Source organism: Lonchura striata, chromosome 7 (assembly GCF_050655825.1).
Source record: "Lonchura striata isolate lonStrDom1 chromosome 7, ASM5065582v1, whole genome shotgun sequence".
Lineage (NCBI taxonomy): Eukaryota > Metazoa > Chordata > Aves > Passeriformes > Estrildidae > Lonchura > Lonchura striata.
Window position 1 is genome coordinate 15,869,066 of NC_140709.1, and position 27,280 is coordinate 15,896,345.

Below are 27,280 nucleotides of genomic sequence, written 5' to 3' on the forward strand. Positions count from 1 at the left end.
GGCACAGAGATCAGTAAGTCTACCTGAACTCTAGCCACTGCCACCCCTTGTCTAACAGGATTAGCTTCAGGTGTTGAACTTGGGATTCCCAGACTACAGCTGTAGGCAGCTCATTGGGAGTACCCAGATTGTCTCTGGCCAGCAAAGAACAGGGAACTTCCCAACTGGAGGTCCTCTAGAAAAGCAGCTAAGAGCTGAGCTCCAACATTTCTTCTAAGGTCCTTTATTTAACTTCCTCCTCTGCTGGGAAATTGTATCTTATTTCAAGGTCCAGATTGGTCTAACTTCAATTGTCAGACCTGGATTATGCTTTTTCCAGCAAGATAGAAAAGTCACATCCTATGCAAAGGGGCAGACAACTTAAGGTTTGAGAGAATCAGTGTAAGCCAACCAGCAAGCAGTCCGACCTCCAAGTTAATTCTAGATTGGTTTTGGAGAAAAGAGGGAAAAACTAAGGTCCTGTCCCATGTTAATTCCTTTACAGTACCTGGTAGATCACTGAGGACCTCCTCGTGGTCACAGGGCCCTGTGAAGAGTCGTTCCACACTGAGGATGTAATTCAGAGTACAGATCCCATCGTTTAGGAGTACAATACTGCAGCTTTTCTGATCACCAACTAGAATATTTCCAAGGTCCAGATGCTCCTTTTGTGCCTGGAATACAAACCCACCATTGAGGTCACTTTAACATATCAAGCACAGTGTTTGAGTGTAGTCACCACTTATCTCACCACATGCTAATCCCTTGGCATGTGCAGTGCAGTGCAAAGGACTCCCTGCTTTGTGTAGGACCTGGCATGCCCTGGGAGATAGAATTTTTAAGGTTAGAAAAGATCTCTAAGATCACTGAGTCTAACCATTGGCCTCACACTGCCAATGCCACCACTAAATCATGCCCCTGAGTACCACATCTACATGTTTTTTAAATACTTCCAGGAATAATGACTCAACCACTTAATTTGGCAACCCATTCCAATAAGTGACAACCCCTTTCCTGAAGAAATTTTTCCGAGCATCCAATCTAAACCTCCCCTGGTGCACTTTTAAGTCATTTATTCTTGCCTTATTGCTTATTACTCAGGAGAAGAGACCAATACCCACTTTGCTACAAACTCCTTTCAGGTAGTTGGAGCACTATAAAATGTGGAACACATCTACAAGGACTCAATCCCTCCTCCAAATGCTTTCTCCTACTGTTTTTTAGGCTGTTTGCTGGGTAGGATGTAGCATATTCAGGGCTGTGAGAACATTAGCTGGTCAGCTGCACTTGGGTCCAGGCTGAGAGATATTTGCTGACCCTTTTGTAACTACTTAAAGAGTGCCCCTCTCTTTTGGCTAGTTTTGCACTCACATACAATTTATAATGACTACATATCTTGAAGACATTATCACCCATCAATCAACATGATTGACATTGGGCAGTGACTTACAAAGTTTTATTTTATTTACCTCTGGTTCATTAAGAAACATGACTAAAAATGAAAGTGGCTGCAAGACCTGCAGATAACAGGAGGAAAGCCACGTGGAGGTGTACTGGCTATACCACTTTAAAATGTCCACTACATTTAGAAATCAGACTAATAGCAAAACAAATGGAGAAGGAGAACAGACAGAATGAGAGGAGAGAACCATGATTCCCAAGGAGCCAAATTACTTGCTTGGTTCAGTCTGGAACAAAGAAATCCCAGAGGATTTGTTAAGGTTGTATTTGAACTGGCAGGACATCTACAACACGTTGCCATTAGGCCACTAGAATGAGTACTATCATTTACTCTGAAAACAGTGTCTGGGAATTTTGCTGTGAATCCTTATTGGCTGCCTCCAGTACAGATTATGCAAAAAGGGAAAGTCCAAGACCCCCATCCCACCCTGGTGCCCCCTACTAATACTCAGTGGGCCCCCGTTCCTTACCCTGATGGTGCCCAGTGCCCCTTCTCCAATGATCCGTAAGACATAATGGACATCTTTGGGAGACACAGGGTCTGGGCTTTTCCACCTCACAAACACCATAGCGTGCAGCACATACTTGGTTTTCTTGTCAGGAGTAAAAGTCCATGTCTGAGCCTGCAATCACAAGAGGGAAGAGTACTCACAGAACCTCCAGTACAGAGATAAAGCCATACACCTCAACAATTGCATTTAATGCACAGCCTCTTCCTCCATTATAGCTAACCTAGTTCTCTACAGAAACACCAACTCCATCCGTGTCAAAGATTCACACTGGGAATGGACATCCAGCTATTCAAAGCCAGGCTGAGGTTGTGTTGTAGAGAGCAAACTACAACTGTGGTAGAACTTGAACTTACCATGGTTTCATAGGGCTGGAGGATCCCTGCAGTGGGGCTGACAGACAGGATCTTACTGTCTGACCGACGGATCTTCCATGTGAAAACCATGGGTAGACTTGTGCAGTTTTTAATGGTGTACATTCGTGTAGAGGAGGTCCCCACATGGAGAGGTTTGAAGTAGAGAATTCCATCACCTTCTAAGAGCAAAAGAAGAGACTGCCCACAACTCTGGAGAACAATCTCCTGTGGAATTAAGAGAAAAAGTAACAGATATTAGCTAGATGTCTCAGCTGCCTCTGGAGGAACCTTGCAAAGATGTTGTTTCTTCCAAGAGGGAAGCAAGAACAAACTGGATCTTAATTAGGAGGTGAAGGGCTTTAGGCTGTGCTTTCAAGTCGGGCCTTTAGCATAATACAGTGTATTCCAAGAGATGGAAATGGAAGGAACAAGGGGTAAAGGATGTTTGGCACCACAAAGGCCTTTTTTCTGCAATGATGACTCCATAGTAAATGTTGAAAATATTCTTTCATTCCTATTTCCAAAGAGAAAAATCTAAACTAACCATTAGGAGATGTAATAAGCATCACAGTGCAAGTCACTGTGAAAAGGGAAGACTACAAGGGAACAAAACTTTGCTCACCATCTTCCACTTCCCTCTCCTTACCTTGGTGTATGCAGGATAAGAGTTCAGCTCCAAAGGCAGGACATGCTGCTGCAGGACTGTGTTAACTGGGTGAGTGGAGAGAAAGAAGATCTGGTGGCCTCCTGGAATGACATGTCCTAAGCTGGGCTTGACCAAAACAGAGGGACAGGCAGTTTGGTTCACACTAAAGGTTATCAAAGAGGTGCTCGGGTTGGACAACAGCATGCTGCAGTAGGTATCAGTGTCACAAGCCACAGAAGGAAAAATCTGGTGGAGACAAGCAAAAAGGGTTGCTTTCACTGGGTTTAAAAATCAGTTTAAAGAAAATGTTTTCATTATATTCAATTCCAGGTTCCAATAAGCACTATCCTGAGTCTATGGAGAACTTTCTAACTGCTTCTTTTCAAGAAAAGAAATGGAACCACCCAAGGGTACACAAGTGATAGTCTTTTCCCTCCCCACAGTGGCCCTCGTGGGCTCATGGTACTGGTGAACCTATTTTCCATCATGCCATGCTTTATGTCCATCCAGTAAGTGAGTTGCTTGCTGGTGCCTGCATGGATAGTGACATCCTGGATGAAGAATTCAAGCAGGCTAGAATTTGCTCCACTTCATGCACATCAAATAAAGGCTGCATGGCCTAGATTAGCTCAGGAGATTTCATAAGAGGTTCTCAAGACTATTCTTACGTCTTAGGATCAGATTTCACTTTACCTCACAGGAAAAATAATTTACTGTGCTAGAGAAACAGCAGGAAGAGAGAGAGAACCTTCCCCTCTATCTTACAACCACATCTCTTTCATAACTGGGGATTCTGTTTGCCCAAGTGCATGCAGTTTTTGAGGCTCCTGGGAGGGGACTGAACAACTTTTTTACCTACAATGTCTACCTAAACAGAAAGGAAGGTGATCCCAACAGCTTTTCTCTCAGAGCTAATGAGATGGTCAGTATAGCTGACATGGTGGAAGCTGGGAAGCTAATACAGGAGAAACAGATACTGCTTTTGTACCACTGCAGGAGCCTCCACACCTCAGAGACCACCAAAGACACATCTCAGTGCAATGGGAGACAAAGTAAAGAATTCAGAGACAAACAGAGTGTTCTGCAAAGATCCAAAGGTCAATCAGTTACCCACTTTGGGGACATCCAGGACGTACTGTGGAATGATGTGCTCCTGTTTTGCTTCATATGTGTGTGCTCTCAGCCTCACAGTCAGGCACCATGACGGACAGATGGTGGCATCATTCTCAATGTTGGTGTAGTGTCTCATCACCTGCAGACACACAAGGGACAACACAGTGTGTGCAGGAAGGGAGTGTGGCAAGGTGCCTTCACAGAATCACAGATGAATCTGAGTTGGAAGAGACCGAGAGCACATACTACCTCAAGCAGCTGCTTGTTCAATGACATTCCTGGGGCTAAGGAACTGACATTTTCAGGGAAGAAAGACTGACCAGTGCCAAATGAGAAACAAAGAGAGAAAGACTGGAAATGCTAAGTTTCACTTACCAGGACATTTCTGGGTGCTAAATCTTCTATAACTGCAGTCTTGTGTAAAGTGAATCCCACTTCACTTGGGAGAGACAGTGCCCTCAGCAGCTTTTCTTGTGGAGGGCCAGACACAAAGACCAAGTTCTTGCCCATCACCCAGCCCACAATAACCATTCTTGTACAAGCTCACATCTACACTAATAATGGAATAATTCATAGTAATTCCTCCTTCAGTGAGGTGTACCATGCTTCATGTTTCCTAGGGGTAAGAGCAAGTGTACCTGTGCACAAGCATGAGCTGTGACTTGTTCTGTCATTTGTGTGCCAGGACACAGGTGAAAGAGACTTTAACCCATCAGGGTATCAAAACAGTGGCCAAAAGAGTTAATAGAGGTGCTACTTTTTCAAATTCAAAATTAAGAATTTAAACTGAATTTTAACTCCCCTAAAATACTTTATTCAGCAAAAAGTTGCTTGCTAGGTCATGTCTGGTCTTAGTAATTCCTACTCACCTTATAAACAGCAAAACCTTCCAGCTCTGCTGCATAAAGACTGTTGACCTGAGTGGGCCTGCAAAAGACATAGAAGGTTGAAGACTTCAACGGTGGGATGTCACAAATTTCGGGGTGCACTTGGAAGGCACTGCCATGGCTTGGAGTCCAGGCAACAATGATACTTCCTTTGGTGTGGTTGGTCACACAGAGAGAAAGAGATTCTGCCTTGTGTGGTGGCATGCAGCATCCAAAATCATACACCCTGGGGCTGACACTAACATGAGCAGGAAACAAGGCCAGGTCACTGCTTACACCATCGTAGAAATATTCAGCCATGGCATTGGGTTCCAAGTATTCCTTGGGTGGCTGGTCCTCAGAAATCTACAGGATGGAAATATCTCAGTGTGAGTAGGCAAAGTGTGCCTGTGGGAGACACCAGATGCTGACTGCCTTCATGAGCAAGAGGGCATGCAAGATGCACTTCAGCAAGAGTTCCTAGAACAGCTCAAAGTCTAGGCTTCAAGGAGGCTTCTCTTTGTAAGCCTCAATCTGAAACTAAAGTAGAAGCAAAAAATGACTCTGTGATTGAGTTAAAGCCAGAAAGAAGCTTTGGGGCTGAGATAGGGAAAAGCCATCTGACAAAGATAGTGTTGGTGTGTACTGGGAACATCAACAGCATAAATACTAAAGAAATCAGTTTGGCATTTGCAAGCCCTTTTAGATCTGTCTTCTGTACAACAGATACGCAGCATATATAGAGATGAGCTGAAAGTGTCTTAGATTACAGGGAGGGCAGCTCATACCTCAGGGGGCAGCATGAGGGCTCCCTTTTCATCCATCTGCAACTTCCCATTTTTCAGCATTTCATTCAGGATATCAGGGGGGTAGAAGGTCAGTCCCCTCACCATGTTGGTTCGGTACCAGGAGAGGTGCCTTTTCTGAAGAGTGGTTGGCTTAGCTGTGTCTGAATGGCAGGTACCAAAAAAGTCCACATAGAGGGGTTCCTGGGAAAACACAATTCAGGATAATAAGAAATAAACTGTCCTGTGATTGCTTTGAGAGTTTCACCACACCAGTATCTCGCTTCCAAAACCATGCTGGGAAAGGCTTAGCATCTGCAGTTTTAGGCTGCCATTTACTTTATGTCCGATGTGAAACAAGAACTTTCTTGAAACTGGAGTGAAAATTGAAGGCACTTGGTGCACAGCTATGCAGCTAAAGTTAGGAGAGAGACCTAAATGGACAAGAGCCACAGAGGATGCATGTCACCCTATCCACAGGTATTACTGACTGTCCACATCCTATTGCTGATAGGAACCTGCACCATGGGGATTCTGCTTAACAAGAGTCCAGGTCCTGCACTTGGGTCACAATAACCCCAGGCACCATTACAAGCTTGGGGCAGAGGGGTTGGAAAGCTGCTCATCAGAAAAGCACCTGTGGGTGACAGCTGACAGCAGCTGAACATGAGCTAGCTTGTGCCTGGGTGGCCCAAGAAGGTCAAGGGCATCCTGGCTTGTACCAAAAATTATGTGGCAAGCAGGACCAGGGCAGTGATTGTTCCCCTGTACTCAGCAATCGTGAGACTGTGTCTTGACAATTATGTTCATTTTGTGCCCCTCAGTACAAGAAAAACATTGAGGAGCTGGAGTGTGTCCAGAGAAGGGCAATGAAGCTGATCAGGGGTCTGGAGCACAAGTCTTATGAGGAATGGCAGAGGGAGTTGGGGGTGTTTAGCCTGGGGAAAAAAAAAAAAAAAAAAAAGGCTCACAGGGAATTTTATTGCTCTCTACAACTACCTGAGAGTGTAGCTATGTGGAGGCTGGTCTCTTCTCCCAAGTAAGAAGTGATAGGACAAGAGGAAATTACCTCAAGCTGTGTTTGAGTAGTGGTTAGATTGGAAAATGGGAAAAATGTGTTCACCAAAATGGTTGCCACCCCAGGCTGCCCAGGGATGTAGTTGAATCATCATCCCTGGAATTATTTAAAACACATGTAGATGTGGCACTTGGGGACATGGTTAGTGGTGGACTTGGCAGTGCTGGGTTAATCGCTGGACTCAATGATCTTAGAAGTCTTTTCCAATCTTAACGATTCAATGATAGCAATCAATGAAAATGCAGTGGGAAGAGCTTTGCAGGGACTAAGTGAGACAGGCCAGTCCTGTTGGATTACACTGGAAGATGCCTCTAAAGTGTCACAGCAATGAAACCACCCTTTGCCTCCCATACCTGGTGGTGGACAAGGCACACGACTCTGCGGTGATAATTCATCGGGTGAGAAGGTCGAAAGATCACCTTCAGTGTCAGTGTTGTTGCACCCTCCAAGACACCACAGGGGCAATCCAAGGAGAAGACACTCCCTTTGCAATCAATATCAAATTGATAATAGGCCGGGACATCTGACGTGTTGCTGATCTTCAGTGTCCGCATCATACTTTCTCCAAGATTGATCCAGTCAAAGTTCACAGAATGCTGGTGCAGGGACACAGAAGGACCTAGCACAACATGCAAGATCCTGGACCTGTCACAGCTGTTTATTCCAACATGTCACAAGACACTGCTGCACTTAACTGATATTCCCAAACAGATTCAACTTTTCAGCAAACCTCCTAGTCCTAGCAAACGGCTGGACATTCACTTAAAACAGTGAAGCAAGTAAAAATCCCAAAGGGTACACCAGGGACAGCCAGATTCCAGCAGGAGTTTAGTCTGTAACTGCAGGCTATGATAGCTCCTAGTCCTTCCCCAAGCACTAACCTTTTCCCTCCAGTGGTAAGAAGCTGACAGGGAGAAACAGGAAAGGCTTTCATACCTTTACATGAACCAGCCACTTTCAGAACAGTCTTCAAGTGGCATGCAGCAGATGTGATAGTGAAATAGTCAGTACTGTGCTCTCCTACTACTTGGGGCTGAAACCGTATGCGCAAGACCAGCTTCCCTTTGGCAGGAACAACATCATGGGACACATCGCAGGAGAAACCATAATCATGAAGCAGAGGGTCTTCTGCTTGTTCTATTCTAAATGGTGCATCAACCTGCAAGTAGAAAAGAAACAGGTTAACCAAGGAGCCAACACGAGCCAGGATGACTCTGAATGAAGGACAAATCAGATAAGAACCATAGTTTTCAGCAGTGCTGAACACCACCAAGAACACCAAGGCCACCACAAAATCACTGTGCAGCAAACCTCTGCCATCTTGTTCTGGTGGAGAATGGATGGCAACAAGCTCCCTCAACATGTTCAGAAATTAGCAGGCTGCAGCAAAACTCTCTGTGATCTCTGGGGTTGGAGTGGCTCTCCTGGTAGGTGGAAAGATGGCTCAAGGTGTCCTAGGGGCCAAAATAGCATAAATGACTGCTGTGACCAGGAGAATATGCAGGCAGGTAAATGATTTCCCTCTATCCACAGTTCCACCTTTTTTATGGGTCTTCTTTTCCCAAAAAAAAACCAAAGCTGGTGCTCTGATACTTTACTCAAGACCTTTAAAAAACTGTCCGGATCCTTGCCTGGCAATGCTGAGCATCACTGCAGTGTCTTTTAATTAAAATTAGTGTGTCTTTTCCACTCCCAAGGGCCTATGGAGGAGTCAGCACTGATGTCATCCATGTCAGGAGTCTCTGAGTACACCCATCACTTAAGAGGCTGGGATGGGCTGAGCTGGCACAGGTAACAAGTGCTCAAATCCATTTGACTTTTTGAGCAATTCACTGAGCTGCATTCTACAGAGGGCACTGAAAGATCCATCAGTTATCTGGGACACACACACACACACACACACACACACCCCAATTTGAGAGTGACACAATTGCCACACAGGATTTATGGACTGGTCCAGGGTGGGCAGGAGAGCTGCAGGATGCAAAGGACATGGTGATGTGGACCAAGCACAGCAGGGAAGCCGGGGGAAACTGCAATACCACACAGCACATGGCTAAGTTGCTAGCATTGTAGCTGGAAGGCAAGGGTGAATGGCATGGTTGGTAGGGGAAGGCTCATCACCTCTGCTTCATTCATATTCACACTTAGGTTACTTTCACAGCATTAAGAGAGATACACAAGACCACATATCCCAAAGAAATGTGTCAGCTTGCTAGCTTCTCACAAGAAGTCAATCTCCCCATACCACAGACATGTTGATGATTTCCACACACTTCTCCACAGTTTTCCCCACTGGTACTGATCCAAAACACAGGGCATCCTGAAACTTTCCAGGCTGTACACCTTCAGACTTCTTTCCTGTCACGCTCACACACAGGCAGGGGTATTTGGCTGTTAAAGAGAATAGTATACTATATTAGGAAAGACAGGTGGAACCTTTACTCTTGAATATTCAACACTCAACTGGACAAAGTCTGAAGAACCTCAGATGAGTCTGAAGTTAGATCTGCCTTCAAATTTGGCCCTGATTTGAACCAAATAAACTCCCTTCTAGCCCTTCATAATCACATTTTTTGATTGCCAGTGGCCATACAAGTCACTTCAGGCATGGACTTGTTAATGAAATCATTGCTTATTTTAGCTTGCATCCAGAAAGCTTTAAAAATTTCCCTCTGCTTCTCTGTCTAGCACAGACGACAGGAGACACTGATTGCAGACAAAGCCAGAAGTTTGTGGAGGCTTTTTCCAGTGAATTCCTCTCATTTCTTCCCCTCTGTCAACTTAAACAGGCCTTGGAAATGCTGGTTTGGCAAAAGCATGCCACAGGGCACATTGGACCCTCTGTCTCTTCAGATAACACTTCCAAATTGGCAAAAGTACATTAGAGAATTCCACAAGGCACTTTCAAACTGTGAGCTTCAATTGCTCGTCACTGGGTTGAGCCAAGTGTGACAGAGCCTCAGCGTACAGACCCTCCATATATCCCTGTGGAATGCTATTCTGCAGTTAGGGGCAATACACATTTCTTTGAGTGTTAAACGCAAGACAGACTCACCCAGGGCTTTTAGCTTGATTGTCCTCATTTGTTTCACTTCACCTCCAAACCAGCATGTTGCTGCTGCATAATGCACCCCAGCCACCTTGGGCTTGAAGATCACCTTGACCATGCACTCAGCACCTGGGTTCAGTGTGCCAAACATAGGATCCATGGAGAAAGGACTTGATGTCTCCCAGGCAAAGATGCTAACGAGATCACTAGGAAATGGAGATACATTTTAAGCAGATCAATGGATCATTTGCTGCTTGTGCAATCGTGCATAGGGTGGGCCTTTCCTATTAGGATATTCAGTTGGGATGTGAAGCAACCAGTGCTGAATTGAAGAATCCCAAATGTAGCTGGACAAATACGTGATGCTATGAAGAAATCTGTCTCTAGTCTCTGCAAATGCTCTGTTAACACTTTAATGAATTTTAGTTATTAAGCTAAGAACTTTATTATTGACTATAAGGTGATAGCAAGCCAATCAGTTCCACAATTAAATATTTGCTTTTCCTGTATCTAAATTTGCAGCAACTTAATTTAAATGACTATTTGTTCCTCTGTTATATGCTCAAGTGAGAAAAGAGGATTGAGCCATTTCCCTAATACCTTAATCAATTTTCCAGAACCCCTTTTGCTTGTTTGATTTCTGCAAAGAACATGATATGCCATCAGCTTTTTCTATTTTATTGATCTAAGCTACGTGCTGCTTACCATCCTTACCCTCCAACATCCTGGGCCTATCACTTGTAGCAAATTTTTTCTCCAAGTGGAGGCTGAAACACTTGAAATGGTTGGAATCCCTCCTCCTTGCCTGGGAGTTTCACTGCATTCCTTTCTACAGTACTGTCCTTCCTCATTAAAATAAGACAAACCTTGGTAACTGGGAGCCCCTTGCTCCTAAATTACTAAAATGTTTCCAGCTGGTAGCTCATCTCTCCTTGTTCATGTTGGGCAGGTTGCCTTTGGTTAAACAGAAGCCCAGGCCTCTCCAGTGAATGTGGGGTGTCCTCAGTGGGACACTGTGCTGGTCCCCACCCAGTTCCTGTGCGTGAATGGTTCTCAACATATGCTGGCAACAAACAGATGTGAAATGCCAAGATGTGCTCACAGTGACCTGTATTTCCATTCCCCTGCCTTTTCTGCCATGACCTTAGGGAAGGCAGAGTTTTGCCTGTTGTTAAGGCAGCCAACAGAACTAATAACCACTGGAATGAGCTGCATTCACAGTCCAGGAAAGTGGCAAAATACCAGACAAAACAGAAAGAGTGCCTGCTTAGCTGCACTCACCCGACGTTGCGCACAGGAAACGCCGCCTCTGTAGCACTGTGGACAGCACAGACAGGCACCTGGACAGCGGCCGGGATGGACAGACAGAAGCGTGGAAGCATAGCATGCAGGGTAACAGAGAACTCACCCTCAGCCTTCATAAAGAAGATGTTGTCTTCATAATCCATCTGCACAGAAAAGCAAAGGGAGACAGCTGTTAGATGGATTCCACCTTGCAGGGGCTGCAGCTCCACCCATGAATACCTGTCACCTTCACCACTGCAAGTGTTGGGGAAAAAAATGTTGGCAACAAAGGCACCAGTGGAGGCTTCTGTGCAGGACAGAGAGCATATGAATCACTCAGAAAAGGCAGGCAGTGTGGAAGGTACTCGGGCATACTCCTCTGTCAGGGAACTCACAAACACCGTCAGAGAGAGCAGCTGAAGGCCACATTAGTTTCACCTGGTTTGGTTCAATGCAGATGGATTCCTTTCAGTGTTTTCAAGATCCCAGTTCAGCTGAACTGAAGCATGTACCACTTTTCTTTGAGCTCCATGAGCACAGAAGTATCAATCTTTGACTAAATGCTTTGTCAGCTAGAGATCCAAGCAGATAACACACAAATTAAAGATGCAGCGTTGACAGCACTGTGTACAAATAGCCTCAGGACATCTGCTAACAAGCCAAGATAGAAAGAATTGAAAGATATGTGTTTTCTATGCTTCCCATTTGTCAGCTCTCCTGAGTAACACTCATACAGGTAAGGAGAAACCTTGGACACTGCAGCACACACAGTCCTTGCTCTCTCTAAGAAAGGCAGACTCCTGCTTTAACAGTTTGTCTCTGCTGCAGACAAACTATTCACTGAAAATGGAACAAAGCCAGCAGCTTATTTCATAAAGGGAACACTGAACAGTCATCAGAAAATCATGATACTAAGAGAGCAGGGTACTGGGAATTTGTCCAATGACCATGCTCTATGGCTAGGACAGAGGTACACATCAAAGACATACAGCTATCGACAGGAGCCAGAGATCAACACTCAGAGCCAAGACAGACACTACAAACAACTTGAAAAATAAGAAAAGGGTCTGGATAAAAAGAATCATTGCTGTTTAAAAGAAAAGCTTACAGAAATACCCTCCATCCAAAAGAAAGGAGGCTCCTGACATATTCCCTTAGAAAACTGGTAGCCCTTGAATGTAGAGGCTTGGACTCTCCTGTAGGAAGGCAAAAAGTGAACCCCTCAACCCAAGGTTCTGCACTAAAGCCACCCAGATGTGTTTCCTTGGGATCAAACCAGATGTGGACAGTTTAAGCATTTTATCTTACTGAGTTGAAAGGCAGAAGTAGTATGTGAGAAACTGGGAATAACACTTTTTGTGAGGATTCCTCTCATAACTACTGGCAAACTTTGCAGAGAAGTCAGGGATGAGGGCTCTCTCAGGCAACGAAGATGTGGAGAGATCAGGAAGGCCATTCTGCCCACTCCTTCTATGCTAGAATTTCCCCAAGGACTCATGCATTCAAGTGAAAACAAATCAGAAAGGACACAAGAGGCAGAGGCCCACTGCTCTCCCTGAGCACTGAGAGCAGTTGTGATGTTGCTGCTTTACCTTTTTACTGGGCCGGAAAACGATGGGCAGAGTTACAGACATGCCAGGGTTCAGAGTGATCGGCTGCGGGAAAACAGTGAAGAAGAATGGCGTGGAAGGAGCCCTAGGCAACAAAATCAAAACAAGAGATTTTATCTGAGGGTGGGCAGCTTAAGTTAACAGAAAAGAATAAATAACCAACACTTCCGGACCCCACACTGGACCCCAAGGGTACTTTGGCAGCAAAATAGTAGAGAGAGGCAGAACCCAGCTGTCCTGAAAACCTATTCCCAGCTTGAAGTACCTACTCCTTCCTTGAACAACATTTTATGTTTTCAGGACATGCAGTATGAGCAAAACACATAGGGCAGACACATTTGAGTTTCAGGGCAGGGAGGGTCACAGGGACTGCTGGAATGGCTCAACACCCAGAGGGACTCCGGGAGCAGGTTTTAGGTCACACTAGTGACTGGCTGGCATACATCCACAATTAAAATCTCACTAGACTGGAAATGCCTCACAGACAGAAGTATCAGCAAAACAGAATTTAAAACAAGGCATTTAATTTAACAGACTTCTGCCAGGAACAAGGCCTCTGTTTCTGAATTAGCAGGTTTCTGTCCTGCAACGTAAGGGTGCACACATTGTCTCCAGCACAGCACTCAAGGGGAGAGAGGGAAGGTGAATCTGAGAAAACGTGCTGATGTGACTGATACAGCAGGAGGAGTGAAGATGCAGAGAGAGCATGAGGAGTACCAAGGACAAACAAACTTCCCACGCACCTGTAACGCAGCTTCTGGACTTTCCCATGAACATTTTTCAAGGTCAGGTGTTTGATCATCTCTTTTCCAAGTTCCCAGCCATGCCAACTGAGTGTTTCAGGCACCTCAATGCCCCAGAATACGACTTTCTTCTTCTTTGCCTTTCTTGCGGACACCTTAGGGAAGTAGCAATTCTGGACGAAGGGAGGAGAAATCACTCAAACAAACAGCCCTTTCTCTATGCTAAGGGTTTCTGACTCTAGACACGGATGAGAGGAGCCACCGTGCGGCAAAACTCCAGGAGTCTCCAAAAGCCCTGCTCCAGGGTCCAGAGAGGACACCTCCTGGCCACAGCCCAAACAGCAGATACTAAAACGTGTGACGAAGGACGGTTTTTTGTTTCTGTCCTCACCCTGCCTGCCAGACAATCCACCCAAGTCAGCAGCACTCTTTGCTCCTCCACTCACCTTACTGTCATAGACACTCTTCCGAGAAGAGTCAGAGGTTTCGGGCTCGTCAGGCACCTGAGCAAGCATCTGAGAAACAAGAGGGGAAAGTCCTCACACATGCTGTCCCCTCACCCACAAAGCCTTTGCTGCCAAGGGCCGGGCACTCCAGCGACCCGACGGCGCTGCTCAGGCTGCTGGCGGCGGAGCCCTCCCCGCAGGGAGCAGCTCGGCTGTGTCCCAGCTCGTAGCTCGGCTGTGTCCCCAGCTCGCAGCCTGGCTGTGTCCCCAGTACGCAGCCCCGCGGTGTCCCCAGCTCGCAGCCTGGCTGTGTCCCCAGCTCGTAGCTCGGCTGTATCCCCAGCTCGCAGCCCCGCTGTGTCCCAGCTCGCAGCCTGGCTGTGTCCCCAGCTCGCAGCCCCGCTGTGTCCCCAGCTCGCAGCCCCGCTGTGTCCCAGCTCGCAGCCGGCTGCAGCCCTCTCCAGAGCACGGCTGTCCCCATGACCTGCGGGTCACGACTCAGCCCGGCCCCTGTGGAAGCGCTCTCCTTGGCACAGCCCTGTCCACTATCGGCCCGCGGGGCTCAGTACGGCCAGGCTGTGCTCTGCAGCCCGGCCTGGCCCCCTCGAGCCCCGCACGGTGCGTGTGGCAGGACCCGTTCCCCACGCGAGCTCCTGCCCAGCTCCCTGGGCACGGCGCGCTCCAGCATGACCCCGCTTGCACCCGGAGCGCAGCAGAACCCGGGCCCCGAGTCACCATCGCCCTCGGGCCTGGCCGACTCCCTCGATCCCAGCCCGGCCCCCCAAAGCAGCGGGAGTCCGGCACACCTCGGGACCGGGACCGGGGCCGGGGCCGGGGCCGGGGCCGGGGCGCGTTGCCATGGAGACCGGACGCGCCTGCAGCGGCTCCCGCAGGGGCGACGGCGGCCGGCTCGGGTCAATCCCCGCGGGCAGCGGCGGCCGCCAGGGGGCGGCGGAGGGACGCGCAGGGAGCGGGAGCGGGGCAGGGAGCGGGAGATGGAGCGGGGCAGGGATAGGGACGGGGAGATGGAGCGGGAGCGGGGCAGGGATGGGGAGATGGAGCGGGAGCGGGGCAGGGATGGGGAGATGGAGCGGGATGGGGAGATGGAGCGGGAGCGGCACAGAGAGGGGGAGATGGAGTGGGAGCGGGGCAGGGATGGGGAGATGGAGCGGGACAGGGATGGGGAGATGGAGCGGGATGGGGAGATGGAGCGGGATCAGGGCAGGGAGGGGGAGATGGAGCGGGGGCAGGGCAGGGATGGGGAGATGGAGCGGGAGTGGGGCAGGGATGGGGAGATGGAGCGGGGCAGGGTTAGGGACGGGGAGATGGAGCGAGAGCGGGGCGGGGAGAGCGCAGAGGGCTGAAGGAGGCGGTGAGGAGTTCTCAGGGGTGCAGGGAGGAGACAGAGATCAAGGGCAGATGGGACGTTCAGGGGCAAGGAGATGGCGGAGGGCGGGAGGAAGAGGGAGGGTTGCAGGGGTGCAGGAGAGAGCGTGGGGCGAGGGGTGTTGAGGATGAGTGCGGAGGGGACGGCAGCATAAAGCTGAGCCAGCAAACCGGGGCCGTGAAGTCCGTGGGTGCCTCGGATGGATGAGCGAGGATAGTGCGGGGATTGCAGGGTGGCAAGGCTGCAGCAGGCTAGAGAGTGCTCTCATAGGGATGGAGTGACACCTTAATGAGCCAAGCCACCCTAAGCTCCTTGGAGCGTTGGTGACTCAAGTAACAAGTTATCATTGCCAAAAGTAGTTATGGGGCCAAGACCAGCAAGGGCAGAGAGGATGGGAAGCCCTGGCTGCATAAGCCCATCAGGTATCATTCTCATTATACCACCACCACCATGGGACAGTCCTACATCTTCCCAGTGCCCTGGATGACCCTCAAGGAGACAGGACCTTCATTTTTCTGGTGGGGAGGGACAGATAGTGCCTCCAGGGTGTGCAGGCAGCTCCGTGGTGGAGAGTGGCTGTATCAAACCACACAGGGAGAGTGCCCAAGCAGAGGCAGGAAGGAGATGCAGCTTTAATGGCATTTGTCAATGTTCACAAATGAGTCATCCAGCTAAACAGCCCAGCTGTAAATCAGCACTCTAATTCTTCCAGCATCAGTTGCGTCCCCTCCTCTGTCCCCCTAACTCTGGACAAGTGCCTGGCTCCTCCAGAAACAACCTCATAAATAACAGCAACAAAACAAACCCTCCTGCAGCCACGGTGGGCCTGAGTGCAGCAGGCTCGAGATGAACGCCTCCCATCCATCACTTTAATGATTGTACTCTGCAAATTAAACCTGTCACGGCCCATCAAGGTGAATGTTTTAAGCCTGTGACATGCCTTCAGCTCCCCTCCTCCTTCCTGGCACTTTTGTTGCTTTCCTTCTTGCCTTTTCCTCTCTGCCTCTACCATTCCTGTCCCCCCACTTCAGCCCTGCTCTAGTGTGTGCTAGTCCCTGTGGTCTCCTGCTGAGCCATGTTGCATTTCAGGTGATAGATGTCTTTGGCCCTGCTGCTGCTGCAGCCATGAGCTGGCAGGTGCCAGCATTTCTGTGCCCAGCCCTGTGTTTTTGCTGGGAGCTGACACAACTCTCCTGGAGCAACGGGTCTCTCCTCCTCTGTTGTTCCCACATGGGAATGGCAGGGAATTAGGTACCAAACTTTCATGCTTCCCCATCCCTTCTCCTTTCCTTGTATTTTCCCCTGCTACACCACATTTATTTCTCTCTTGCCCCACGTTACACCAACCACAGCAGGCTCCTGGCACCTGCTGCTACCCTAGCTCATACCTACCCCCTGGCAGCAAGGGCTGCAGCCTCCCCAGAACCAGAGGTCCCCACGGGGCAATTCCAGGGGTCTAGACACCTGCATGTCTTGAGATGGACAGCCTGGGAGAGGGATCCTGGGCAGTGAGGATGCCATGTACCCAGGGGGGACCTGCTGAGCTGCCAGCAGCCACTGTGGGTCACTGTGCCCCCACACAGACCATCATCCACCCGTGAGTGCGGCTCCGTGCTCCTCTCTCCCGTCACCTGCTTGCCCTGCCCACCTCTCTGTCCCAAAACCATCGCCTCTGTGCCCCTGCCCAGGGTGCTGCCCCCCAGACACTGACAGGCTTTCCCCAGCCTTGGGATGTGGGACAGCCCCGCACCAGCGCTTCCCTGTCCCTTCCAGCACTGACTGCCAGGGATGACCAGGATTCCACAGGGGCTGTTGTGTTTCAGCAATTCCCACCCCCACCACAAGTCCCGGGCCAGGCAGCCCTCCCTGCCGCTCTCAGGCAGAGACAGGCAGAGGAGAGGACAGGAGGGACATCGTGGTCTTTCTGGGAACGGGTCACCCACCCCAGCCCAGCCTGCTCCACCCCTGTAGCCCCTCGCGCACTGGAGTGAAGCAGGGCTGTCTCCTCTGCCTTCACGGCCATCTCAGCACCCCAAGGGGAGACCCAGTAAGTGCACAGGAAGCATGGGAGATCTATAGGGCCTTCCAGAACCCTCCAGCATCCTGTGAGGACATGGGCAGCCTGCTTACTTAAGGGGAGTCAGTGCTTAACCCTAGTGTTGATTGGGAAGTGGTAGAGGGTGTCAGTCACCATCCTGCTACCAAGGGTCGATTTCAGCCCTGTCAGAGTGTGCAAGTTCCCAAGAGCATAATGAAACAAGCCCACAAAAGAACTTGGAGAGGTTAAGCATCACCATGGGAAAAGGGGAGCTCACCACAGCCTGAGCACTTTCCTGCCTCCCTTCCCCCCTGCTTATTTGAGACATTGCCACATCAATGAAAGCAGGCTAACTGCTGCTTCTCAGGACAGTTTTGCCCTACAAAGCACAGACCATAGCAGGGATGTACAGGTGCAGGAGGAGGCAAGGCAGGCTGGCATGCAACCTGGCCATCCTTCCCAGCTCTTCATGCCACCAAGGGGAAGGACAAGCTGGCACCACACTGGGATGTGCTTCTCCAGGCACTGTCAGATCCATAGGGAAGTGGCAGTGCAGACAAAGAAGGGTCTGGGGTCTCCCTCTTCCAGCTGTGCCAGCAGGCTGCCAGCTGTCCAAGTTTGCTCTCCCCACCTTTTTCCCCAGTGACTTGGTAAGACAGCACAGTAACAGGACAGGGGATTTTCCCATCCCCTAAGGAAAAGCACAGGCATCCAGATAACAGCTTTATAGGGGAGGGATCTGGGGAATCCTCCAGATACACACAGAGGAATAATTACAAGTTAAATAGGATCCAAACATACATAAGTTAAAGCATAGCAGGTGCCCTGCAGCCCCCTGCTCCTTCCAGGCACAGTCTGTGTCTGCCAGCAAAGAGAACACCCCAACACAGCCTGGCCACTCTCCCCAGCTGGCTCCATTTGCCTTTCACAACACAGAGCCGATCTTCCTCTCTGTGGCACCCATCTCGTCCTCCTCCTCTTCCTCGCCCCCCGAGCAAGACGAGTCCGGGCCATAGCTCAGCTCGGCGGTGCTGCAGTGCAGGAAGCCCGAGTCAGGGCTGTGCCCCATGAACTCGGGGCTTTCGGCAGCTTGTCCCTGGGGCTCGCTGGGCAGCAGCTTCTCACAGGTTTTGCTGAGCCCTCGTTGCTTCTCAGCTTCCAACTGAGCTCCCTGCTCCTTGGCCTTGCGACTCCGTTTCCACTTCATGCGGCGGTTCTGGAACCAGATCTTCACCTGCCAAGGGAAAGCCCCAGGGGAGAGGATGTATCCTGCTGCATCCTGTCCCCACTCACCCCCTCACCATTCCTGCATGGAGGGTCCCCCCAAAACCTCTTCATTGTGGGGCATCACGTGGTGCTACAAGTATGTACAAAGAGGCTGAGGTTGTCATGGCGAGAGGAATAATGGGGGCTGCTGCCTTTCTCCCCTCCAGCCTCCAGCCAAGGATATGCACAGGGACATTTTCATATTAGTCCCACAGAAAGACCCCTCCCACAGCATGCTGAAGGATGGGAAGGCTCTGAAACCCAAGCTGGGGCTGCCAGCTGAAAAGAGGAGAAGTATTTCTGGGGTGCCCTTCACAAGAGAAGAGCCTGGAGCCCACCAGGCAGATCTCTGCAGGAGATGCCCTGGAAGGGGCACTGATGGGAGCAGTGGGGAGTGGGGCTGATGGCGTTAGCATTGCCCATGAATTTGACTTGCCCCCATGGCAGCTCCATGGTGCTATGCTCCATCCCCCCAGGGCCAAGGTACCTGTGTCTCAGTGAGCATCAGCGACGTGGCCACCTCAAAACGCTTGGGTCTGGACAGATACTTGTTGAGCTTGAACTGGTTCTCCAGCTCCAGGAGCTGCTGGCTGGTGAATGCTGTGCGGGGCCGACGGCACTTCCCCATCAAACCAGACTGTGGGGCAGCTGTAGAGCAGACGGGGTGGGGGGGGGTCAGGGGACAGCAGACTGGTAGGGGGACAACCCTTCAGCAAACTCAGGATGAGGAGGAAGGTGAATGTCTCCATCATCTCCCACCCCAATAATGGCTTTATTGCCTGATAGGAACCAGTGAGATATGTTATCGGGCCTCGGTGTACAACTGGGATCAGTGCTGTGACTGAAATTAATTCTCTTTTTTTATTGCTGGGCCGCACAGGTGGCAGCTCAACGGCCAGGGGCTGTGCTGGGGCTGCCCGGGAGCTCCACTATCTTGCCTGCAGCCCTTGAAGGCAGAGCGGCACTGAATCAGGAGGCAGCAGAACAAAGGGACCTTTGAGAGTCCAGCATGGGGTGGCTGCTGCGCTCTGTTTGATCCTTGCTTATCTCCTCTGCACTGGCTTTATTGTCCCCCTGGGGTTCAGCTTTTACTGCTTCTCCCAGCACCAGCGGCAATCAAACCCAGGGGTTTGCAGCTGGGAATAAAGTGCTGGAGGAGCAGGGAGAGGTGTGGGGGAGAATGGGGGAGGTGGTGGTGGTGGGCACTAATGCAAAAGGGCCTTGGCACATCCCTGCTGACACATCTTGGGCAACAAGATCCTGGAGCATCCTGGCCCCAGAAGCGTGTCGTGCTTGGCAAGGGCCACTCCAACTCACCCACTTTGCTGGGCATGGGGTACCATTCATGTTATCTCCCCCAGATTCCAGCTTTGATCCAACCTGCCCATCTCCTGAGGTGTCCACCGAGCCCTTCACAAACACAGCGATGACGCATGAGGCAGGAATTTATGAAAGAACTATTAACTGATCACATCACAGGTTTGATCCCAAGTACCTGGATGCTGGGTCAAACAGACAGAACGCAGGCTGTGCAAACAGCTCATGGGAGCAGGATAGACACAACCCCTTCTTCTGCCTGTAGCCCCTCAGTGGCAGGAGTGACAGTCTCTGGGACCCACCTTGTAGCCACTGGGCAGTTAACAAGGGACTGACTGAACAGAGACACACCGTGCCAATGATTCTGACATGATGCATTATTTTGCATATGAAACATATTCAAGGCTAAAACCGAATGAGGGGTTCAAAAGATTTCCAGGACAAATACAGATGAAAGATGTCTCAGCTCTGCAGAATTCGGCAGCCATCTCCGCTCTGACTGGCTGTGGATGTTCGGGCTGTACAAATCCTCCATGGAGACTTGGGACCAAACAGCTCTGTAAAGGCTTCCTCTGGCTAAGAAAAGGAGGTGTTATGGGAACTGGCATCTGCAGGGATGGGGCAGCCCAAGCTAACACCCTCTGCAGCTTCTTGGGGAGGGAAACGCCAGAGATGCATCAGAGAGAACTGGAGGGGAAATTCATTGTGTTGGTGGGGGCACAACACAAAGCAGCCCTGGGCAGTGTCCAGCAGCCCAAGAACTCTGGGTCCCAGTGAGCCTCCTTTGCTGACAGAGACAGGGGGGTGGCTGGAGGGAGCCACCAGAATCCCTCCCTGCAATGAGGCTGCACTGTGCAGTTTGGCTGTACCAGGTCAGAGAAGGGCCCCTCTGAGCAGTTCCTTTTTCTGAGCATGGTCTGTAGAGAGAGAATGTTTTGGGGAAAGATAAGGGAAGAGGTTGTGCCCTCTCAGCATCCAATAATCCAGGAGTTCTGTGCTTTCTGGAGCTGGAAGGTCCAGGAGTGAAGAGACATCATATTCCCAGTCTGAATTCCCCACTCCAAAGCAGAGAGCCCAGGGCTCAGCTCCTAGATCATTGTGTCCTGGTTCCAGGGAGCACAGAATTCCTTCAGATCAACCTGAAAGGCTCCTCTGTGCCTCCTCTAGCAAGGTCATATGTGACCGACTAAAACCAGATGCAGGAAGAGTAGAGGCAAGGAAGTGCCTCACAGAAGAATCTTAATCCTGAAAGCAATGCAAGTTAGGTCTGTCCAGCTTCAGAGAAGCCTGGAAGGCAGCCTACTTTGACAACACCCTCAGGAGACTCATTTTTCCCCAGGTGAGCTGCTGAGGACTGCTTGGTCTAGCAGGGAAAAGAAGAACAGAAAGTTTGTCCAAAAGTCAAATAAACCCAAACAGGATATATCCCAAATAACTACCAATCCAGGGGATTGATTTCTGGAGTGTGGTCCTGCTGCCAGCCCTGATTTCTCCTTCTCAGAGGCCAATTCAGCTTCAGTGCAGTGTGCCCATTACAAATATTAGAGCCCATTACAATATGTACAGAGCCTGACTTCCTTGGAAACTCACCCTGCCTCCTGCCCCAGTGCTGACAAAAACAACAACAAAAAAATCCACAACCAAAACAAAACAAAAAAACAAACCCAACCAACAAAAAGAAACCCCCAAAACCACCAAAAAACAAGCCTCAATCCCCTCTGTGGTGCTGTCATGCAGTTTGAGCCACCACCATACAGACTATAGAATGTGGCTGGCCACCTAATCTGTGACCTCTTCTGACAACACACCCTTCAGCAGGTATAATTATCCATCACCACTGCTCCCCACTGTGACTCGTTCAAGATTTGGCCTCCACACCAGGTGGAGTAAGCCCAAGCCAATACAGCTGACCTTCAGCCACCCACAGCAGCAGGTTTTCATGGACGTGAATGATCAGCATCTCTGGCATCAGCTCTGCTGTTACCTTTCCTAAAGGGTCTTTTGTGTGGAGAGAGTATGGCAGAAGAGGATCTGCAGATTCTCACTGGGAAAAGGAAAAAGGAAGAAGGTAGAAGCTGAAACTGCCAGCATGCTCTGCTGAGTCCCATCCCTCCCTGTCCTGTGGCAGGCTGCCACATGGAAAAAGAATTCTCCCAAGGGGTGCACAGCAAGCATGCCTCTCAGGGCTTACCTTCTGCAGTCAACTGAGCCATGAACCCATCCCAATCACAATCAGCATCTCAGAAAGTATTACCCTTTGGGAAGACTGTCCATCTTATCCAGCTTCTACCAGAAGATCAGTGACTCACCTTTGCTTGCCAAAGGATTTATTTTCTGCTCAGCCATCTCCTCCAGCACTCCATCCAGGATCAGAGCTTGTCTCAACATCCCTTCAGCCTGGCAGGGCTTGGACCCCCTGATGGGTGCCTGGCATCTGGCTAGAGTATCAGTAAATAAATGGCTTGGCCTGGGGCCAGGAATGCCCTCTGAGTCTGAGGCCAGGAGCTCTGCAAGGCAGCTGCCTCCTGGATAATTAGATAAAGCTTATAAAGAATTGTTGGTTTATTTGATACAGTTCCGCCTACTTGATAACAAGGGTAATCCTAGGTTGATATTAACTCACTTGTTTTTAATTTGGTTTGTTTAACTATAGTTCACTTAACTTTGTGGTCTGCCAGATAAAGGAGAGGAAATTAACACCCTGACTGCTTTAAGTGTTTCTCTGTGTACCAGGGCTGGAAGGGAAGGAAGTAGCCTCAGCATCAGGGTCATCATCAGAGGTTTTTCTGATCTGCCAGCAGCCCTGGCCATTATCAGTGGGGCAGCATGTGTAAGGGCACTTGCTAGCTCTGCAAGCCCCTTACTTGCTCCACCATTAAACTTCAATTGCTGCTTGCCAGCTGTTTCCCAGCCCATATTTCCAGCTGACGCCAGACCACTGTACACCTGGTGAGCCTTGGAAGGCATTGCTTTTTGAACAAGTTTGATAAGATTTATCCTGCCTGTTCTCCTACCCCAGCACAGCCCATCAGCAAGCTCTCTGCCATCATGGGCAGGATCTGATCTGGGCTCCAGGCCTTCAAGTTAGTGAGTGGGTGATGCAAGGAAATGATGTGCAAGGAAAGCCATATAAGCACCGGCTCCGTCAGAGGGGATCCTCTTCTCTTCCTGAGAGTCTATAGCTGTATGCCACTGCTCCCCACTCTACAGCTCTCAGCTGCAGTGGGTCTCTGCACTGGCTCCCACCACTGCACCACATTTCCACACTGACAAGGCAAATAAATCACAGCTCCCAGAAAAACTAATAGGCCTGGCACTCCAGTGCCCAATGCTACCCCTGGGTAGTTCAGGAGGTGCTCAAAACCCCAGGATAGGGATCCAGGATGGGGATAGCAGAACCTGGGCAGGCAGCATCCCTGCTTGCTGCAGCAAGGGCATGCCTGCTCCTGCACCCAGGCCTTCCACAGCCCCCTCAGTCCGCATTGCAGCACAGGCAGCCACGCAGCACATGCAGCTCTGCACAGGCAGCTGGTGAGGGAGACACTCACCCTGCCTCACAGCAGGGCACTGCTCTCAGTGAGCCCAGCAGCCCAGCCCAGGCCAGGTCCCTGAGGGTACAACTGCCTCAGACTGCCTGCCTGGCATCCTTCCTCCCCACACACAGGTGATAGCAGGGAGAATGTGTGCAATGAATACCCACAGAGCTTACAGTTCATGGGCTGTCTTGCTGCTTCCCCCTCCCTGACTGTCCCCAGGAAATCAAACTAGACCACACCTGCAAAACATTGCTACACATGCACCCAAAGAAGGAATTTATTCCAGAATTTAGTCCTGGAATTCCCTTTAAATAAATCCCAAGGGCGATTGCTCCCTGGAATGATCCAAGGTATGTCCTAGAAGGCTTTCAGATTCATCTCTTACAGCCATCTGTCCACTGCTCCTGGGAGAGTGAAACATGGCTGGCACCAGCAGCCTCAACACTGGTGCTCGGTCACTCTGGAAACTTCAGCCAGGGAGGTCCGTCCATCTGTCTGTCTAGGCTGGGTGGTGGGACAGGGACTCCCACAAACTACAGGCAGCCCAGGAGCCCTGCGCCAGCAATGGAAGTCTCCTGCCCAGCCCACCATGCTCCTTAGAGAGATGAGGAAGGGCTGTGGAGGCAGCACATCCTATAGTGCCCTTTCCTGTCCCTGTCCCTACAGCATGGCCAGCACACCGGTGCAAGCTGAGCCCGGACACAGCCACAGCATGCAGCTGGAGCAGTCCTGCTAAGCACAAGGAGAAGACTTGCTGCAAATGACCCTGATTTCAGAGCTTCAGTGAGCCCGCAAGAGCAAGGGCTGAAGACACAATAGACAACTCTAAGGTTGCCAATGGACAGAAATAAGGATGTGAAGATGGGTAAGGTTCTCTTCTGCACAGCAGAAGAATTGCTGAAGTATTTAAGACACTCTGGAGAGAAAGAATCCCCACTGGGATCCCCAAAGGGCTCCCCAGAATTGGGAACAAACACCTCTTAGCAAGGACACGGACTGAGGCAGTGGTCATCCTGATTTAAAAATTTACAGTTATGGCAGCTTTTGCTGTGCCCTTATTTTACCTCCACGTGTCTACTCTGCTTTGGGATCTCCAGAAACCAGATAAGTAATAACTGGGTCAGAAACTGCTTTTCTTCCCTTTGAACTTCCACAGGAGCCCTGCTCAGTGTTTCCCACAAGACCCTTTGACATTCTGGCCAGCACATTCTGCAGAGTTCCCTTCACAAGCAGTTCTCATGCTAATAGTTTGGGATTTGTTTCCTTTTGGTGAGGTTTTGGATACAATCAACTGAAGATCATATCCTGCCTTTGAGAAGAAGGTGGCTGATGTACAAATATCTCTATGTTATCCCAGCAAGAAGCTGCACTCAGGGCTACAGGACCAGATGCAGTGGAGCATTCCCACTCTGGTGAAACACAACCCTGTATGAAGCAACCAGGATGCTGAGATACACCAACAGACCCAGACGCTTCAAAGATAACATAGCCTCTGCAGAGGAGTAGGAAGATGTAATAAATAATTAAGATTTCTAACTAATAAAGATTTATTTTTATTTGTCTTAGTGACATGTTTAAAGACTGCACATAACCCATAGCACTGGAGGCTTATTCTACACCTCTAGATTTACACATGGACCTTTCCTAAAGTCTAGGGAAAGCCAGGTAACAGGAGACAGCGTGGGGAAAAAATAGCCTGTTTCCCATTAACCTGACCAGGAATAGCTTGAGGTAGGAATAATATATGTGCTTTTTCAAGTAATTATCTGTAAATTTTTGTACTGTTATTTATCCAGCCTTTTAAAATTATTGTTATTTTGCAAATGGGCTTTCAGATTTTTAGGATTTTTTTTTTATGCTAACAAATCTGGATACTCTGACGGGGCTTCATGAACCAATTACTCTCGGTTTAATGTCCATCTTTCCACCGACCAGCACAGGGCAGGGTCCGGGCCGCACTGCCAGGGGTGCCAGACCGCAGCGGGACAAGTGCCTGAAGTCAGCTCTTGTTCCGTGCGTGCCCTGCAGGACCCACCGCAGCAGCGCGGGAGCCGGAGCCTGCCCGCAGCGCTGGAGGTGCCCAGCAGGAGGGAGCGGGGCAAGGCTGGAGCCGAGCACGCTGTCGGCTCCCGCAGCTGCCGCCAGCAATGCACTCACCGGCCCCTCAGCCCCGGGAGGCGAGCAGGACCCGGAGCGCCGGCCCGGCCCTGCACGGGGCTCGATCCGGCCGCGCATCCTGCAGGACTGGGGCGAGTTCGTTCCCAGCCGCACCGAGAGGGATTTATTCGTTTCCCAGCGCAGGTTTTTGCCGCCGTTGCTTTCTTTTCGTTTCCTCCCCGCCCCGCAGGAGCCCAAGGAGCCCGCGGCGCCGTGCGGGGCTGGCAGCCCGGGTAGGCGCGGCTCGGCTCTGCCGGCGGCGGCGCGGGCAGTGCTTTTCGGGGCTGTGCCGGAACGCCGGGCCGGCGTAAGGCGAGACTTTGCCCTTCGGACATGTTCCCCAGCGCCTCACAGCCCTCGGAGGTCTCCGGAGGGCGAGTCATGTCCCCCCAGCAGTGGGACACCTCACCTCCCCACTCCAGCCCTGCCGGGCTAGGAAGCGGGTCTGGGTACAGGGAGAGCCACGCATCGGGCTCAGCCCGGAGGGCTCCATGTCCCTGCGGGGTCCCGACCCGAACCACCGGAGGGCCTCGAAGGGGTGGGGTCGGGAAACCTCAGTCCCGGGTTGCCGAAGGGACCCGTACCCTGATATGGCGGCGGACGCCCGCGGGAGTTGGAAGGGCCCAGAGCCGCGTTCCGCCTGTCGGGAGGGTCAGTCCCCGGGTCACTCACCATTGAAGTCGGAGAGCCTCGGCACCAGCATCCCGGCTCGGATCCAGTGCTCCAGCGGGAAGGAGCCGGCCACGGCCGCCTTCAGGTGCTCTGCGCCGGGCGGCGGCAGGTGCGGGATGCCGGTGTAGGCGAACGCGGGGTGCTGGCCCCCCAGGGTGGGGAGAGGGTACACGGCGGGAGGGTAGAGGGCCGGCAGGGCGCCGAGCCCGGGGCCAGAGAGGTGCAGCAAGCCGGGCTTGGGGACGAAGCCGGCCGGGGCGAGGGGCGCAGCGGCCGGGGGTGCCCGCGGTGAGGGGGTGTCGGAGCGCCCGGCGGGGCCGGGGCTCGACGCGGGGCTCCCGGGGCTCAGCCCCGGCGGGGAGGCGCTCCGCGCCGGCTCTTCAGCCAGGAGCGCTTCGATGCGGAAGTTTTGGGACTTCTCCATGGACTTGTGCATGGCCCTACCCCGTGCGGAGCCGTCGAGCCCCCGCTGCCCCACCGCTCCCCTGCCAGGGCGCAGCCCGGCCGGCCAGCCCCGGGCGAGCCCCGGCACCGGCGGGCATTCACCCGCGGGGCCGGGCAGCCCTCCTCTCCGCTCCGCCTCCCGGGCACTCGCTCGCCCGAAGGCGCTGGGGTGGGTTTTAACCCCCTCTCCACCTACCCCAGCTCCCCATTGGCTCCGCTCCGGCCCCCCGCCCCGCCGCCCTCCTCCGGCTCCTGCAGCCCCCGGACACGGCATTGGGCGCACGCCAGGGACTGACCCGGGCTGCTCTGCCCCTTCCCCAGCCCCTCCACACCCAGAGGTCCCCCCAGGCGGCAGGACCCACCCAGGGCTCTGAGCCCATTCTCCTGATCCAGAGCCCCATGGCAGGGAAGCACATCGATGGTTGCAGCAGCCATAGGAGGAGGAGGTCTGGAGAGACCAGACAGGCTTCAGCACATGTAGGCAAAGCCCTGCTGGGCTCCTGTGCTGCGCTGGCACCGTGGAGCCCCCAGGCAC

At 51.2% G+C, this 27,280-nt stretch overlaps 2 protein-coding genes across 11 annotated transcripts in view; both read right to left on the reverse strand.

Annotated features, from left to right (window-relative positions):
- CFAP65 (cilia and flagella associated protein 65) overlaps nt 1-14,858 on the reverse strand; it is a 32,071-nt gene extending 17,213 nt beyond the window's left edge. For 5 of the 10 annotated variants that reach the window (XM_085584997.1, XM_085585001.1, XM_085584995.1 and 2 more), the window contains exons 1-16: nt 14,735-14,858; nt 13,929-13,997; nt 13,483-13,655; nt 12,722-12,824; nt 11,127-11,293; nt 9,852-10,051; nt 9,042-9,187; nt 7,730-7,952; nt 7,147-7,412; nt 5,719-5,919; nt 4,934-5,296; nt 4,066-4,203; nt 2,952-3,197; nt 2,306-2,530; nt 1,911-2,063; nt 488-653 (exon numbers count right to left, since the gene is read on the reverse strand). In XM_085584997.1, the coding sequence (XP_085441123.1) occupies nt 488-653; nt 1,911-2,063; nt 2,306-2,530; nt 2,952-3,197; nt 4,066-4,203; nt 4,934-5,296; nt 5,719-5,919; nt 7,147-7,412; nt 7,730-7,952; nt 9,042-9,187; nt 9,852-10,051; nt 11,127-11,293; nt 12,722-12,824; nt 13,483-13,655; nt 13,929-13,997; nt 14,735-14,788 (2,893 nt within the window). In that variant the 5' untranslated portion in view covers nt 14,789-14,858. The other 5 variants (XM_085584996.1, XM_077784985.2, XM_085585002.1 and 2 more) reach the window with 5 other exon arrangements.
- A 5-nt stretch (nt 14,859-14,863) lies between these two features.
- Nucleotides 14,864-26,888, reverse strand: LOC110468407 (uncharacterized). Its single transcript, XM_021526327.4, has 3 exons — nt 26,302-26,888; nt 19,107-19,267; nt 14,864-18,587 (listed from the first exon to the last, which is right to left on the reverse strand). The coding sequence occupies exons 1-3, from the start codon at nt 26,735-26,737 to the stop codon at nt 18,279-18,281; spliced, it is 906 nt and encodes a 301-aa protein (XP_021382002.3). The 5' UTR covers nt 26,738-26,888; the 3' UTR covers nt 14,864-18,278.
- Nucleotides 26,889-27,280: the final 392 nt, after the last annotated feature.

What these genes read in the sequence shown, in the direction of transcription:
- LOC110468407 (XM_021526327.4), bottom strand. Translation starts at nt 26,737, where the DNA reads ATGCACAAGTCCATGGAGAAGTCCCAAAACTTCCGCATCGAAGCGCTC. An exon ending in GAGGCTCTCCGACTTCAATG is followed by an intron (nt 19,268 to 26,301) that starts GTGAGTGACCCG and finishes TCTGCTCTACAG; the next exon opens with CTGCCCCACAGTCTGGTTTG. An exon ending in TGATGCTCACTGAGACACAG is followed by an intron (nt 18,588 to 19,106) that starts GTACCTTGGCCC and finishes TTCCCTTGGCAG; the next exon opens with GTGAAGATCTGGTTCCAGAA.